The sequence below is a fragment of the Leptidea sinapis genome, chromosome 30, assembly GCF_905404315.1.
Source record: "Leptidea sinapis chromosome 30, ilLepSina1.1, whole genome shotgun sequence".
Lineage (NCBI taxonomy): Eukaryota > Metazoa > Arthropoda > Insecta > Lepidoptera > Pieridae > Leptidea > Leptidea sinapis.
The window spans coordinates 7,302,221-7,318,989 of record NC_066294.1 but is presented as its reverse complement, the minus strand read 5'-3'; the positions used below and the strand labels follow the sequence as shown (position 1 = coordinate 7,318,989).

At 34.0% G+C, this 16,769-nt stretch overlaps 2 protein-coding genes and 1 pseudogene across 3 annotated transcripts; 2 read left to right on the top strand and 1 right to left on the bottom strand.

Moving 5' to 3' along the window:
- The first annotated feature begins 597 nt into the window (after nt 1–597).
- Nucleotides 598–3,232, top strand: LOC126973769 (uncharacterized). Its single transcript, XM_050821089.1, has 2 exons — nt 598–965; nt 1,090–3,232. Exon 2 carries the CDS (start codon nt 1,094–1,096, stop codon nt 2,579–2,581), a length of 1,488 nt encoding a protein of 495 aa, XP_050677046.1. The 5' UTR covers nt 598–965; nt 1,090–1,093; the 3' UTR covers nt 2,582–3,232.
- A 214-nt stretch (nt 3,233–3,446) lies between these two features.
- Nucleotides 3,447–8,840, top strand: LOC126973750 (uncharacterized; annotated as a pseudogene).
- Nucleotides 8,841–10,612: 1,772 nt separating this feature from the next.
- Nucleotides 10,613–16,048, bottom strand: LOC126973779 (voltage-dependent anion-selective channel). 2 transcript variants are annotated; one of them, XM_050821101.1, is made up of 7 exons: nt 15,894–16,048; nt 15,524–15,643; nt 14,010–14,171; nt 13,702–13,865; nt 12,648–12,875; nt 11,619–11,827; nt 10,613–11,073 (listed from the first exon to the last, which is right to left on the bottom strand). In XM_050821101.1, the coding sequence occupies exons 1-7, from the start codon at nt 16,008–16,010 to the stop codon at nt 10,982–10,984; spliced, it is 1,092 nt and encodes a 363-aa protein (XP_050677058.1). In that variant the 5' UTR covers nt 16,011–16,048; the 3' UTR covers nt 10,613–10,981. The 2 variants fall into 2 exon arrangements, with proteins under 2 accessions (XP_050677058.1, XP_050677059.1); XM_050821102.1 differs by lacking the exons at nt 15,524–15,643; nt 15,894–16,048 and adding an exon at nt 14,800–14,966.
- Nucleotides 16,049–16,769: the final 721 nt, after the last annotated feature.

Genomic DNA, 16,769 nt, shown 5'->3' with positions numbered 1-16,769 from the left:
CTTGCGCGAGGGTCGGAGCGAGCCGCGTGGTAGACGATAATCACCAATTACTTTAGGCCCGACACTGCGTCAAGCGGGTGCGGGCGCGGTTTCATACAAAAGTGCTCCGTCGCGCGGGCGTCCGTCACGGGGACGCGCGCCCCGCGCCCGCTCAGCGGGGCCCGCCTCCGTACGACGGAAATTGGCGCGGGGGCACGCGCGGGAGCCCGCCAGCGGTAACACGTACGGACTTGTTCAGTCAATAGCGCTAGCTGATCCGGGTCGTACGCACGTTCTTAGAAAAATGGCTTTTGACACCGAAAGAGTTATTGTGGAAGTACAGTGCCACCCTGTCATATGGGACCAGTCGAATGAACTTTATAAAGACCGGGATGCACGAACAGCGGCATGGGTAGAAATTTGAGTCACGCTGAACAAAAAACTGTTGTAAACATGTTTTACTATTATATTAATGGTAGTACTTACATACTATTTGTGTTATCAATGTGTAGGTAATTACAACAAATCTACGGGTAGGTATGAGTCGGATCGGTCGATCGGACAAAGTGACGTGTTTCTTGAGTGCTCCCTAACACTTTAATTGTATTTAATTATTTTGAGTAGTGTGAGGATGTTTACGGTGTAAAATACTAAATTTTGAAGTTAAATTTAAAATATGTGACAATCCAGTTTATAGAATCCTTATTTCATCGAGTAATATTAGTATTAATATTTCAATATTGTGTTTCGAGTGTCATGGTGTCAGTGAGCGGTTGTCTCCGTAAAAGTTGAAATCAAAAGATAAGTAAAAATTATAAATCAAGTCTGTTTTACATTAGTTTTATAATGAAGTTTAGTATCGATACTTCAAATACAGGCGTTACTTCACAGAAATTAACCGTTTCATCCGGCACTAAATACCTTTGAACTCCGAGTGCAATCTTCGACGTTTCATTAGGGTTTCATTAGATTACTGTTACAACAAGGTACATAATTTATTTTGTATTTTAATTTTTATTAAGGCTTTTTTTGTAAATAATTGATTGTCCTTTTACATATAATTGATTGAGCATAGATCATAATATTTTCCTATTGTAAATAATATTATAGCAGGATGTATACCAGATCAAAACGAAGGAATATCTGCGCAACATGCACACACACTATAAAAGTGAAAGAATATTTGGAATGTACTAATTGCAATAACACGTTTGACTTAAAATGTGCTAGCATTACTTTAAAAAGATACAATTCAATGTCGACCGATAAGAGACTCAAATGGAAATGTCATAAATGTAGGAAAAGCTCTACACAGGAAATAAAAAATCTTTCAAATACTGAACAGCTGACACAAAGTATCTCGTTAGATAAAACCATTTCAAATATTAGTAATTTATCCAGCAAGAATACTCTCACACTACATAATCAATCATTAGAAAATATAACATTTTGTAGTTCAATGAAAGACCTACATAATTCAACATTCAGAGATGTCAGCACATGTAGTTTACCAGATCTTGGTACTGTCGAAAGCTCACAGGTTTTAGACCTTAAACAGGACTTAGCAACCCTATCTGGGCAATTAGAAAGTGCTCATGAAGAAATTGCCCAACTAAATATAGAAAACACAAAACAAAGAAAGTTAATTGAAGAAAATGAAAAACAAATAAAATTACTTAAAACATTGCTAAGCGACGGTAATTCTTCAATCAACTCCACACCGCTACGAACAAAAACAAAGAAATCTAAACGCACACCGTCAGTAAAATCCTCTATACAGAACAATATAATATCTCATAAAGCAATAGAACAAATACCAATTAATTTAGAAAATGCACCAGCAGTACCACTAAATTCTGAATTTAATAAAAAACTCGCTCAAAAAAGTACCAATATTCAAAGAAAATCAGGAAGAAAAATTTACATTATAGGAAGTCAACAATCTAAAAATTTATCCTCAGCGCTCATTCAGTCGAGAAGAACTAATCCGTATGAAAAATATACAATTGAAGCGTTCATCAAACCCGATGCAACGACAGGGGACATCCTCAAATCTTGTGAGTTGTATGATTTTTCCTGTAACGACAAATTAATATTAACTGTAGGTGAAAATGACTGTGATCCAATTAAAATATCATCTGACTTATATACAAAAATAAATTCTCTACCACAAGTCCATATTATTGTAACTAGTGTGACTTTCAGTAGGCATTTGAATGAACTGAAACTTAATGACATGTTGCGATTGATATGTAACAAGTTTCCTAATTGTACGTTTCTTAATCTCGATGAAAACATTTATCGAAATAACACGCCGTATTATAATATATGCCATAAAATAAATCTCGTAATTGACCAAATAGACTACAATAAAAGGTTTTTGAATTTCAAAAAACAAAGACACATAAATCGTTCCACACTAAAAGGAACGATACCATATTATTTTAAGAAAGTGACTCATGGCGTAACTTCAAAAAATGATCAAACTTTAAATTCATCTCAGGATGCACCAAAGAAGGGAACAATTCCTTTTTATTTTAAACCAAATAAAGTTGATGACAGCAAAAATGGGGAAAAACTGTTTTTTCGTGCCAAAAATTAATAATTCAACATGCACTTGTAAAGTTCTTCACCAAAATGTTGCTGGCTTTCTAGCAAAGAAAGACTTAATAGAAATCATGGTTGAAGATCTGCAAAATACAGATAAAATTGACATACTATGCTTCACGGAAACATTCATTCCAAAAGGGCATGAAAGTAATATAAAACTAAATGGGTATCTGTTAGCATCAAATTACAGTAGAATAAAAAGAAGGGGTGGTGTTTGTATATTAACATCACAAGGGATAGGATCAAAAAATTTAGAATACCTACATACTTTGTGTGAACCGAAAGCATTTGAATGTTGTGGGATAGACATAGTGGACAAAAATTTGTTTATCATTTGTATCTACAGGACACCTGATTCTGATGTAAGTATATTTTTTGAAAAACTAAGAACCGTGCTTCAGAAATACTGTAAAAAGAATAAAAAAATTATTATATCAGGAGATTTTAATATTAATACACTGAATTGTAATAAAATCTCTCAACAGTTAAAGCAAATCGTGCAAAACTTTAACTTTAGATTACACATTAATCTACCAACGAGAAATAGCACATGCATTGATCATATAATAAGTAATATTGATGGCGCTATAGGTTCTTTACATAATTACGATATTTCTGACCATAACACAGCACAAATTCTAAGTTTCGAAAGTGTTAACATTAAAAATAAAATATCTATGTTTATGTACAAATGTAATTATAGTAATTATAATATTGAGATATTCAAAAATTACCTAAAAAGCTTGTCGTTCAATGAAGTCTATGAAGAAAAAAATTTCAATAACGCTTTTAGCAAATTTCATTCCTTAGTAACTCTATTATATAGACTTTGTTTTCCGAGAATAAAAATTAAAAATATGGAATCCAATGGAAAGCCCAAATGGATAACTAAAGGTATTCGAATAAGCTGTAAAATAAAAAGAGTATTAAGATATAGAAAATGTAGGAAAAAAGACGATAGCAATAAGAATAATTATTTGAAATATGCAAGAACACTTAAATATTGTATTGCCACATCAAAAAAATTGAGTAATACCCATTATGTAGCAAACAGTAAAAACATATGCTATGCGACGTGGAGAATTATTAAAAATGAAACAAAAAGTAACAATAGTGACACTTGTATAGAATCAGTTATAGTAAATAATAATGAGATTAATAATACTAAAGATATAGCAAACAGTTTTAATGATTATTGGATAAATTTGACTAACAGCAGTGATAAATGTCTGACAAAGCGAAAGTTGAAACCTTGTATAAATCAAAATAAAACTGGAAGTAGTATTTTTCTCAATCCAGTAACGGAAAACGAAACATTAAAAATAATACAATTGTTGAGGAATACTAAAGCAGTAGGCTATGATGAAATTCTCACAAAAATTATTAAAATATGCAAAGATGAACTAGTACCAGTTATAACATACCTAATCAATTTGTCGTTTGAAACTGGTGAATTCCCAGACGCACTAAAATTATCGGTGGTCAAGCCACTACATAAAAAAGACGATAAAAAACAACTTAATAACTACCGCCCAATCGCACTCGTATCTATTTTTTCAAAAGTCTTTGAGAAAGCAATGTATGGTCGTTTAACAATTTTTTTTACAAAAAATAATATAATAAACAAGCAACAATTTGGCTTTCAAAAAAATAAGTCGACAACATTAGCTGCATTTAAACTGGTTAACAAAATAGCAGAAAATATAGATTCAAAAAAACCAACGTGTGTAATATTTTTTGATATGAGCAAGGCTTTTGACTTCGTATCACACACCATCTTGTTGGATAAGTTGGAGCAAAATGGCGTTAGAGGACCAGCTCTTAACTGGATGGAGTCCTACTTAAAAGACCGTAAGCAATGTGTGGAGATCAATTCTATCGACGAAAAGGCTACCATAATTGCCCAACAATCAAACTTTAAATTAAATAGATTTGGTGTTCCGCAAGGAAGCGTCCTTGGACCATTATTATTTTTAATTTATATTAATGACCTGCCTAGTGTGACAAAAAATGACTGTTATTTATTTGCCGATGATATATCAATAATTATGACATGTAATAATAAAAATGAGATTGATATTTATGAAAGTGAAATTAATAATGAAATTAATACAGTGGTAAATTGGCTAGAGGATAATAATCTTCAAGTTAATATTAAAAAAACCTCATTTATGCAATTTAGTTTAAGTAACCGCTCTAATAACTATAGCCTTAAGATAAATTATACAAATACCCAAATAGAAGAAGCTTTGCATGTTCAATTTTTAGGAGTACTTCTAGATAAAAATCTAAAATGGAAAGAGCATGTAGACATGGTATGCCAAAAAATTGATAGATATGTTTATGTGTTATATAGATTGCGTAAAACGGCTTTACAAAGTACAGTCCTGGCAGCTTATCATGGTTATGTCGCATCAGTACTTCGATATGGACTAATCTTGTGGGGAAACTCTAGCGAGGCTAATAGGGCTTTCATGGCCCAAAAGAGATGCTTAAGAGCTATGACAGGAGCTTTTTACTTTGATTCGTGTGAACCACTGTTTAAAGAATTACGTATTCTTCCATTTCCCTGTATGTATATATACGAAATATGTATCTTTGTCAAACAACATGACCATTTATTTACAAAAGCAAGAGATATTTATCCGAGAAATACAAGAAACGGTGACAGACTGGTGATTGCACACAAATTTCATAATGCATCCTACGGAAAATGTAGCTATGTCATGTGTATAAAAATATTTAATAAACTCCCTCCAAGCTTACGCGTATTACCCGTCCAACGATTTAAAAAGGATCTTTTTACATGGCTTATAGATAAATGTTTTTATTCCATAAATGAAATGTTGACACATTAGGTTAAATTAAATTGACTTTAAAATATATATTAATTCTAGTCTTTAAATAATGACATTTAAAATAATAATTATAATTTAAATTAACCTAAGTGCTTAAAATATAGAGTTTGTTAATCAATTATAATAATAACTAGAATTTTGTTATTAGTAATTTTGCATGCCAGAAATGGCCGATAACATTGATACATTAAAACTACTTACACCCATTGTTACATGTTTTCTAGCAAAATAAAGAATTTATTTATTTATTTATTGATACTTATTTTAGGTACAAGGTTACTTTAGACTAAGCTAGAATTATATTACTTAATTATTATTGTGTCATGTCTCGATACCTATTATCCCTGTTTAGTTTTGTTTACTAATATACCTAAAGTAAAGGGTGTTTGTAAGGATGGCGTGATATGTCTGAATAGTCACAAAATTTGCACCATCTCACGCCTTCCTGACACACAAGTAAAGGATGGATGAACAAGTTTGCCTTTACTTCATACAGTGGGATGGAGGAAGTCTCAAAAAATACTACGATCTTGCCACGACACCTTACCATCTGTGACGAAATAATCAGCGAATTTATCGCGTACTGTATACGCTTCTCTTTGGGTGTTCCCAAATCCATAGTGAGTGTCACGAATATGGCGTGGTGTTATGACGACATCGTCGACATTATTGTCATCTTGCTTAGATCTAATATGCAGAATACATATCGCTTTAATAACACTAATGGCGTTCTCTTTTGAAAGGTTTAAAGGACGATGAAGTATTCGAAATTTGTTAGCCATGATACCAAAAGTTGATTCAATATAACGTCGCGCTCTTGTTAACCTATAATTAAATATTTTTTTCTTATGGTCCAAATTGAGAGCTCGAGCATATGGCCGCATGACATAGCTAGACAGCCCAAATGCTTCATCTCCTACAATAACGTAGGGTAGTGGTACGGTTGCTGCAGTGTCGGTTGATTTATTGTTGTGCAGCACGGGTAACGCTTTTGCAGGAGGTATATCCAGTAAGTTATCATTCATTTGTTGAAAAAAGCGGCTTTGGGTAAAAATTGAAGAATCACATTCTTTACCCTGTACCCCTACATTTATGTAGGTAAACTCATAATTTGCGTTACACATTGCAAGTAGGACCATAGAATAATAATGCTTATAATTGGCGATCTTCTGGTATACCTAACACATAGATGGGCAGCGGCTATTGAAAGCAAGGGGGAAGGCCTGGCAGTTAATCTGGATATAGCGAAGGCCTTTGATCGTGTATGGCACAAGGCGCTCCTCGCAAAACTTCCATCATTTGGGCTTCCCGAGAGCTTATGCAAGTGGACCTCCAGCTTCCTCACTGGGCGCAGCATACAGGTCGTTATCGACGGTTATTGCTCGAATCCCAAGCCCGTGAACGCTGGAGTGCCCCAAGGCTGTGTGCTACCTCCCACGCTGTTTCTTCTGCATATCAATGATATGTTGGACACCGCCAACATGCATTGCTATGCAGACGACAGCACTGGTGATGCCGTGTACACGGGCCATGCAAGTCTCTCTCGGGAAAACGTCGACCAGTGCCGGGAGAAACTTGTGTCTTCTATCGAGTCCTCTCTCGAGAAGGTCGCGGAATGGGGTAAGTTGAACCTTGTCCAATTTAACCCCCAGAAGACTCAAGTTTGCGCGTTTACCACTAAAAAAACCCTATTTGCCGTATCACTGCTCTTCGAGAACACTTCCCTTAAAGCCTCGCCTAGTATCGGAATACTGGGTCTCGAAATCTCGAGCAATTGCCAATTCCGTGGCCATCTGGAGGGCAAAGCAAACTGGCTTCAAAGAAACTGGGCGTCATAAATAGAGCACGGCAATACTTCAAGCCGGCCCACATTCTAGCGCTCTACAAAGCGCAGGTCCAGCCTCACATGGAGTATTGCTGTCATCTCTGGTCTGGCGCACCCCAGTATCAGCTCGATCCATTTGACCGCGTGCAACGCAGAGCAGCTCGAATTGTCGGGGACGGATTACTCTGTGAACGGCTGGATCACTTGGCGTTGCGTAGAGACGTCGCTTCATTGTGTGTCTTCTACCGCATTTATCACGGGGAGTGTTCCGAAGAGCTGTTCAACCTGATTCCTGCCGCCGAATTTCACCTTCGCACGACACGCCACAAGTTACGATATCATCCCCACCATCTGGATGTGTGGCGGTCCTCCACAGTGCGGTTTTCAAGGAGCTTTCTTCCTCGTACCACGAAGCTGTGGAATGAGCTTCCATGTGCGGTGTTTCCGGGACGATACGACATGGGTACCTTCAAGAAAAGCGCGTACACCTTCCTTAAAGGCCGGCAACGCTCTTGTGATTCCTCTGGTGTTGCAGGAGAATGTGGGCGGCGGTGATCACTTAACACCAGGTAACCCGTACGCTCGTTTGTCCTCCTATTCCATAAAAAAAAAATAGTATTGTGAACCGCTGTGAGCAGGTTTTATAATTCGTATATGTTTCCCGTCTATTGAACCTATACAGTTGGGAAAATTAGCTTGCGTCAAAAAACCATATGCTATCTCTTCCCATCGCGTACGTGAAAACGATGGCATGCACTCTTCCTTCAACTTTTCATTTATAATTTGACAGACTTCTTTCACTATTGTTCTGATTGTGGTTATTCCAGCTTGATACGCCAGGTGTAGGTCCATGAAAGTATGTCCGCTTGTCACATACCTGTAATATTTTTTTAATTGTTTCAGTCATAAAAGTGCAATCACGATGGAAAACTGCAAGAGATACATATATGAAAGTGAAAGCAAGTAAGAAAAAACTGAAATCTGGTGCAGGCGCTAGTACGAACAAGAAATACATTTTTTTTTCAAATGTTAACTTTTTCAGATTCGAACTCAAGTAATGAAGCAGATGAATCTATAGAAAATCAAGACTCATCAACAAATGCAATAAATTATAATAGCAGCTCAGTATCCAGCACCAGTACCAGTAATTCAAATCTTGAACGGAAAAATAATACAGAGCCAGAATCATCACGAAAACGTAAACGTCAAGTGTCACCAACTGCTTTTGAAAAAGAATTGTTGCAATGTGTTAAACAAAACAATTTAGATTCTAATGACGAAGACTTGAATTTTTTTAAATCTTTAATCCCAACAGTTCAAAAAATTAATACATTTAAAAAATTGTTATTTCGAACCAAAGTGTTAGAAGCTTTAATCGACATCCAAAAAGAAACAGTTATTACTCTGGATGATTTACCATCAATTAATATAGGTTTATCAGAAACGCAAAATACAACTAGCACGATTGATTTAAGATCACTTAATATCGGAACAGAAACTCAAAACACAGATACAATAGAATATTAATTAGAATTATATGAGAATAAAGACTTCAAGAATATTATTAAGACTGCTTTAGTAAGTATTGTTTTTATTAATAACAAATAATACCTTTAAGGTGGATGTGTCGACTGACAGCATTGAAATATAAAATTTGATTGTATATATTACCTAGGTGGTTAACATTAGATATAAGGTGTGATTTTGTTTAACCCTGAAAATTCTTTCAATTCAAATGTAATCCGATAAACTTTTTAATGTGAAAAGTATTAGTTTATCGGATTACATTTGAACTGAAGTTCTTGCAAAGTTAAAAAAAAATTTAATAATTAGTATTGTATTAAAATTATTATGCTATGTAATAATAGTTAATATTGTACGAGTAAAAAAACTGTGATTTATGACCAAATAAATAATGTTAATTAGTAATAATAATAAATATTGTAAGAGTTAAAAAAACTGTGATTATAAAAGTGATTTATGACCAAATAAATAATGTTAATTAGTAATAATAATAAATATTATACGTGTAGGACTTCAAAACAAAAACTGCTTATAAAAGTGATTTTTGACCAAAGAAATAATATTAGTTATTATTAGCAAAAATAAAGATGAAGAACAAATTATTATTTTTTACTTACCGCAATGTTATTGCCAGCCTTTCTATTGGTGATATGGTTCCAGTTGCGAAAATAATTCGTCATAGATCTGTACCGATACTTTAAAATAATTGTAAAATGAATTTTCATTTTCTCTTAATATACTGAACTTTGCAACAAATTCCCCGCACAGCAACCTAGATTCAATAAACGGGCTTACTGGCTGTCGTTTCTTTTTTGCTAGTCGTCGTTGTTTTGCTACGTAATAATACAATAAGTTCTCCATGGTCATGACTATACATGCACGCCGCTAAAATTGAACTAGCGACACTGCGATAGACGGTCTCCGCTATGGGTGCCCACGCAACCCGCCCGCGTGTCCACGCGCGTAGACACGCGACGGGTGCCCGTCGCGGTCGCCCGCTTGACGCAGTGTCGGGCCTTAATCTTGAACCACATAGTAATATGAACTTAGCATTATGTGCATCCATCTTGCAAATAGTATAAACGCCGAAGCCAGAACAACCCAACCCCAACCACCATCTTGAGGTACAGATATTTGAGCAGCGATCTCAGTTTCTTCACCACCTTCCAAATTATCTGGTCTACTTACAACCCTACTGGGTGTAAACAAAATGCTTTTGCTAGGCTCAGTTGTTTTGACTAAGATTGGTTTTGGTGCCATTTTCTATATTTCTTCCTAAATTAATCAATTTATAAATTGCATTATAAATATATCTCAAGAAATTTAATAAGTACTCATGACTTCTATTATTATTTACTATATATTAAGTGACAATAGTGACTAACAGATGCTAGATTACTTCTTAAATGTCATAGATGACGAGCACAGACCAAAATTAACGACAAAAAAGAATTTGAGAAATTGCTATTATTGCCATAAATACACAATACAATACAAGTGTGCACTACCAAAGTGTAGAATGAAGAGCTTTTGTGTTATAACCAGCTCTATACAATACGTCATAGTACCTACAAAAAGAGCGTATCTAAAAGCCGGCAGTTTTCCATTGATGCCTTTGGTGTTGTATAAGCGAGCATGGGTGGACCATAGAGAACAAAATCAACAACTGTAGTTGCACAAAACTGCAGTGCATTCGGTACCCATGTATATTTATTTCATTTTTTTTTTAAATCAAAGAAACAATTGCCACAAGTAATCAACAAAAAGAGCCCTAAGCAGCTCAACAGGTTATACATACATTTTAAATAAGGCTCAGTAAAATTAAAATAGTTTATTAAACATATGCAGACATAACAAATAAAACTCTTCAAAAGAAATACATTGGATATAAGGAACAAAGGGTCAACAAAAACAAGATTGATTCCACTGACTAATTCATTATTTATTCTCATTCAATACACCATTGGTGCTTATATACAACTCCACGGTATTGGACCTATCATGAATTAAATATAACGGTAAAATGACAAGTGCTAACATGTAGAGGAAAACAGCTAGACTAATATAGGAAAGCACATTGCATCTATTGCGTCGAACGCTCACGTATATAACATACGGAATTGTAATTGAATTAGAAATACTTTAACAGTAAATATTGAATATCTACAATTAGTGGGTGAAGCGTCTAGGGAGCCAACTCGAGGGCAAGACCGACTTTGTGACCGCCAGCGTTGAAGTTTTGTCCATCAATAGCAGCAGACAATGTCAGGACAACTCCTGCAAAATAATAATAGTAAATGTAAAACGGAATATTTTTATTTGCAATAGGCCTATTTTACTGATAAGTAGGGATTTACAAGATTTAATAAATCATCTCAATTTGAAGGTAAGATAAAGAAAATCTGTGTTACATAAACCCATCACGCCATCTGACTGATAACATTATTTGGCAATGGTCTATTTGAGATAATGTTTGCATTACTATACTGAAAAGAATAGTCGCACAATTGCAAAGATAATTCAAACTAATTTTTATATGTAATATGTTTTTGTGAAGAAAAATTATCAGATACCATCATATTAAACAAAATTTTATAATAATAATTTATCATAATGTAAAGCACACAGTACAAATTCCAAACAAACCCTAGTGGTGTAAGGATTGTTATTATCATGTAATAATATGTATTAATTTCCAAAAAAACATTTATGAGAAAGTAATATAAGCAGCTTATTGTATTTTAAATAATGCAAATGAATTCAACAATCTACAGATTAGTAAGATCAAATAGAAAAACAAGAATAGAGAGATAGATTGTCACCTGGACGCAGCTTCTGTTGGTATCCAAGTCCAACGATTGCCTTATTGTTGATCTTAGCGTGGAGAGATGTGTCCTGGTCTAGTGCAGTCTTCACTCCCACACCAAACAGTGTGTCTGTTGTACCTGTTGTCCATTTCATGCTGACGCCACACTCAATTTTGTCAGACACTTTCTGGTAGATGGAACCACCAAATTCTTTGCCATTATCTCTGAAAAGTTATAATTAAAACATAAAAATCTACAATAGTACTAGCAGGTTTCATCTGCAGATGTTGTCCTGCCAGCTATGTATACAGCAAGTAACATCGTCCATGCTCATATATAGCAGGCTACTAATTTTCATAGGAATCTGTTAACCAATAAAGAAGTAATTATCCTGCAGAAGTGAAAACTAGTAAAAACTGTATTCTGGTGCAGTAATTCCTCAACAAATTATTGTACTAGATCTCAATAATAACTAAATATAAACACACAATGAAATGATTGTGTGTGTGTGTCTGTGAAAAAAGATTGCACAGTTCATGTACTATTTTGAAATTCATCTTAGCTATACAGGTTAACTTAAAAGCACACTGGCCTAACACCCATTATCTGAAGCAATGAAAGAATTTTAAGTAGGACATTAAAGACAAGTTCAGAGAAATTCATAAGTGTGTCACACAATTCTAAGTACTGCCATGTTATGTAATCTTATAACAATGATCAATAAAACTGAATTGCTTTGCAGTAGTGTCATGTTATTGCATAACATTATTATACCAGCCTTCAAATTCAAACCAAAAAAAGGTAATAGAATATTAAAAGATTATGCACACGGTTATTACACAGGACAATAATAAAATTATAGACATTATATATAAATAATTAATATTATAGAAAAGTTAAAGGGCACAATTAGGGAGTCAAATTGCGCACACACAGCACAATAATAAAATCTGTCAATGATGTACTATATTTGTGGAATGATATTTAAGTTCTTTTTTTGTTCATAAATGTGTTAAGGACTCATAAAGAATGATATATACTTACACATTTGTGTGGACGTTGAAGTCCTTAGTTTGGTAACCCAGAGCAATGTTGTTCTTTGAGAACTTGGTCTTCTGTGTATCAAACTGTGAGTTTACTCCAGCCAACCATCCTTGGTATGACAATACTGCACCCACATCCACAATAGGTCCAGCAAGGTCCAAGTCTACAGTTGTGTTTACCGCCACTGTGTCATTGGCAAATGAGGTCTTTAACTTTCCAGTTTTTGATCTACAAACAATTTCACTCAAATAAAATTCATGTGATTAATTAATAAGTGAACTAGTAATTTAGTGAGTAACGATCTCAAATTATTAAGTTACAATTTAAGATAACAGATAGATATAATGATTTTTATTATTTACTAGCTGATGCCGGCGACTTAGTCCTTGTAGATAAAAAGGGTTTTTAGAAATAATAAGCAAGTTTGAAATTGATGATTATCACATGTCCTATTCCAGTTCTGTTTCCCGTTCCCAACATATTATATGATTCTTATTTTGAGGAGGATTGCTATGGCAAACTTAAACCTACTATTGGAATAGTTATAGCTCATCAATGTGAATCAGTTCTTTACAAATCCCATGGGAACCATGGATTTACAGGATAAAATGTAGCCATGTCCTTTCCCAAGCTCTAGTTTATCTCTGTACCAAATTTGATCAAAATAGGTTGAGTACCTCAGGGATAAAATGGTAACAAACAAACTTACATTCATATTTATAATATTAGTAGCGATATATGATAATCAATAAAATGCAAGTATAGCATTATTTTAACTAAACATACTTTTTAAGAGAAGTTTAGATTGAGATCAGACCTTCATATAGAGGGTCCTGACTCAGCCATGGGTTTGTCCATTACTTGGAGCACAAGCATTAACCTTTTCATACAAGCTCTTTATCCTGGTACATACTATACACCCATTATTTGAATGTAAGTTTATTTAATGTAATCTACTTTTGCTGTCCTCTACATGACAAAGCAAATTTTTTAAATAAAATGTGTTATGAAATCATGGTGTAGCTCAATTGTTCAGTTGTAACAAATTATTTACCCAGTCTGTGGTGCAAAGGTACCCTCAAGAGTAACTTTTAGGCCTGCAGCAATCTTGTCTTGGATTGTGATATCAGTGGCAAGAGTATTATCTGTTGTCCATTTTTCTGTGAAAGTTAGGCCATAATCCTTCACGGCATACTTGGAGGAAAGACTTCCGACAACCTAAAAGCACTCATACATATTACTACAAGCTCATAAGACAAAACCTAAGTTTCAATAGTTGGTTGAGATAAGGTAGACCATATCTCAACCAACTATGAATATCATCAGAACAGGTTATCTCGGCTTCAATAACAGTGATTTTACCTTTCCACTTTCTTGATTGGAGGTGATTGAACTGTTAAACTCAACTCCCGCCTCACTCTTGGTCTTCAGGTCAAGTTTGTACACACCAAAGTGATATCCCTTAGAGAAGATATCATTTGCGTTTTTTTGCAGATCAGCATAAAATGGTGGGGGAGCCATTATCTGAAAATCATATTTATGCTATAGATGAACAAATATCAAAACTAAATCTATTATGCTATTTATAGTTGAACCCAGATCTAACAATAAACACATCATTGGATCTGGCACTGACGTCTAAATCAAACGTAAAACAAACCAAAAACTAATTAAAATAAATGAATGAAATCTTATTTACAGGTAGTATAACCTAAGGTGGTTACATAACATGATAATTGAAAAACGAAAGGCTACCTTACAATAGTTTTAGATATTTAGCACATCTGTACAGCATTTTTATCATACACTTTATCACACCTAGCCATAAACTTGACCTCTACCAAGATTAAAAATAACCAAAACAAGAAAAACATTTCAATAACCGAATTACGATTACTTCGAAATTTTAAAAAGAACATTATAAAATAGGCACCTTTTACAAATTTTTGGAACATAATTAAATTTAAAGAATAGAATAGTGATTTTTACAAGGTATTAAAGTGAATTTTATCATAAAATTACTAAAAAATCACGTGTGACGTAGACTCCCGGCGATTACGTGCATTATTAAAATGTTAACTGTAACCTTCAAACATTGAATCGATCTCTCAATTACAACACAAAAACAAATTTATGAACAAAACCTACTTACTGTAATGTTTTAGTAAATTAAACTGATAGTAATGATGTAGAATCAAAAGAATTATTGGCAATGGTTCACCTCCGGTACCACACCACACTAGACAAGACAGATGTGAATTGTGGTTTCAGAACTCAGAAGCAAATTGTCAAGAGGGCGTGACTGTAGCGGTGGCAGTAATATTGACAAGTCACGCGGCTACTTTTTTATTCAAGAACAGTATATTAAAACATATAGACTGTGATAAAAATAAAAATCACAATTCGAATAATTTTATAGGGTTAAATAACTAAACAGAAACAATTATTTTCCTTTGATCGATAAACTGAATCTTAAAGCTTATGCAGACGACATGACATTGAGTCATATGAGCAACTATTTTTAGATAGTTTAGATTTAAATGATAAAATTTTTTATGAATGAAATATTGAATATTAAACTAAAATATTTCACATGCATAAGCAAAATGAAATATTGATTTAAAATATGTCTATTACGTATAGCCATTTCTAGTCTTAACCCGCGAAATTTAAGTTAAAAAAATTTATAGTCTCATAAAACTAGTGGCCTATGTTTTGATAATAAGATATGAATATTTTTAGTTTATTATTATGGATACTAATCCTTTAGTCGGTATAATAAAGTAGTTTATAATATAGCGCATCCAGCGTCGTCTAAGTATAATTTGTTTATAGGATAAAACTATAAATGAAACGATAAATTTTGTGCAACTTACCTTAAAGTGATTATTTGAACCTGAGAGTACATAATCACTATTATCATCATCATCATCGGGACATTCTATCCTGTTCCCCGATTCGTCCGCGCAGATCTCTTTTTGACCCATTGATCCATCCTTGGAAATAGAATTTAAAATTTACAAGATATACTTTTAATATAAGAATAATTTATATGTGGGTACAGAATATAATGTAGTAGTATAGTGGGTAGTCAATAAGTCCCAAGAGGGAAGGTAGTAGAGACTAAGAATTTTATACCAGTGAGCTGAAAGAATCAATCACCAATCACAAAATAACCTGCCCCCAAACACTAAACCATCATTATTTTTTAAATATATTCTATTTAAACTCAGAGATAGAACTTACGGGTCGAACACATGGTACAGATTCCCTGGTGACAGCCGCGCTTACTTTTGGAAACCATAAAAAGCCTGAAAGAAACTTAACACTACTAGAGTTTAATAAATGATCTACGAAGGACATAGTATATTAGTTAAATAAATATAATAAAATTACAAAGTTAAAAATTGCACGTCATTTAGCGTCTGGACCACACTGAAATTTATATCTAATAATCTACTTGGCTTACACAATCTACGACAATGTCATTAAATAAACATGTTGTATGGGTGATTGATATTATGTCGAGATTAGCATGTATAATGTAGGTAGTAATATGATGTTATGTAGGTAATTCCCCATCATTATGCGGCGTAAAACCATAAAAGCCTTCTTAATTTTCGTATGTATACTTGATATTATTTTATTTATGGAATAGGAGGACAAACGAGCGTACGGGTCACCTGGTGTTAGGTGATCACCGCCGCCCACATTTTCTTGCAACACCAGAGGAATCACAAGAGCGTTGTATATATGTCGTATCGTCCCAGAAACACCGCACAAGGAAGCTCATTCCACAGCTTTGTAGTACGTGAAAGAAAGCTCCTTGAAAACCGCACTGTGGAGGACCGCCACACATCCAGATAGTGAGGATGATATTCCTTTTTTCGGTCATAAAATGCACTGTCAACCTGCAATAAATATAAGTGGCTAATGTTACATGTAATTTCCATTTCGTACTGAAAAATATAATGATTTTGGAAGGTAAAATAATATAACATATTTATATAGGTAACTCTCGTTATCTATCATCTCACCATAAGGTTATTTATTCCTTTGCGGTAGAACTATGTGGACTAAACAAGAAAATTTTTACGATATAAAAATTTCTCGAAATCGCGA

Bases quoted from the DNA above. Each gene is read 5' to 3' on its own strand.
- LOC126973769 (XM_050821089.1), top strand. From the start codon at position 1,094: ATGTATACCAGATCAAAACGAAGGAATATCTGCGCAACATGCACACAC.
- LOC126973779 (XM_050821101.1), bottom strand. From the start codon at position 16,010: ATGTCCTTCGTAGATCATTTATTAAACTCTAGTAGTGTTAAGTTTCTT. The intron at 13,866-14,009 runs GTAAAATCACTG...GAGTGCTTTTAG, and splicing joins CCAATCAAGAAAGTGGAAAG to GTTGTCGGAAGTCTTTCCTC. The intron at 12,876-13,701 runs GTAAATAATTTG...AATTGTTTGTAG, and splicing joins ACCTTTGCACCACAGACTGG to ATCAAAAACTGGAAAGTTAA.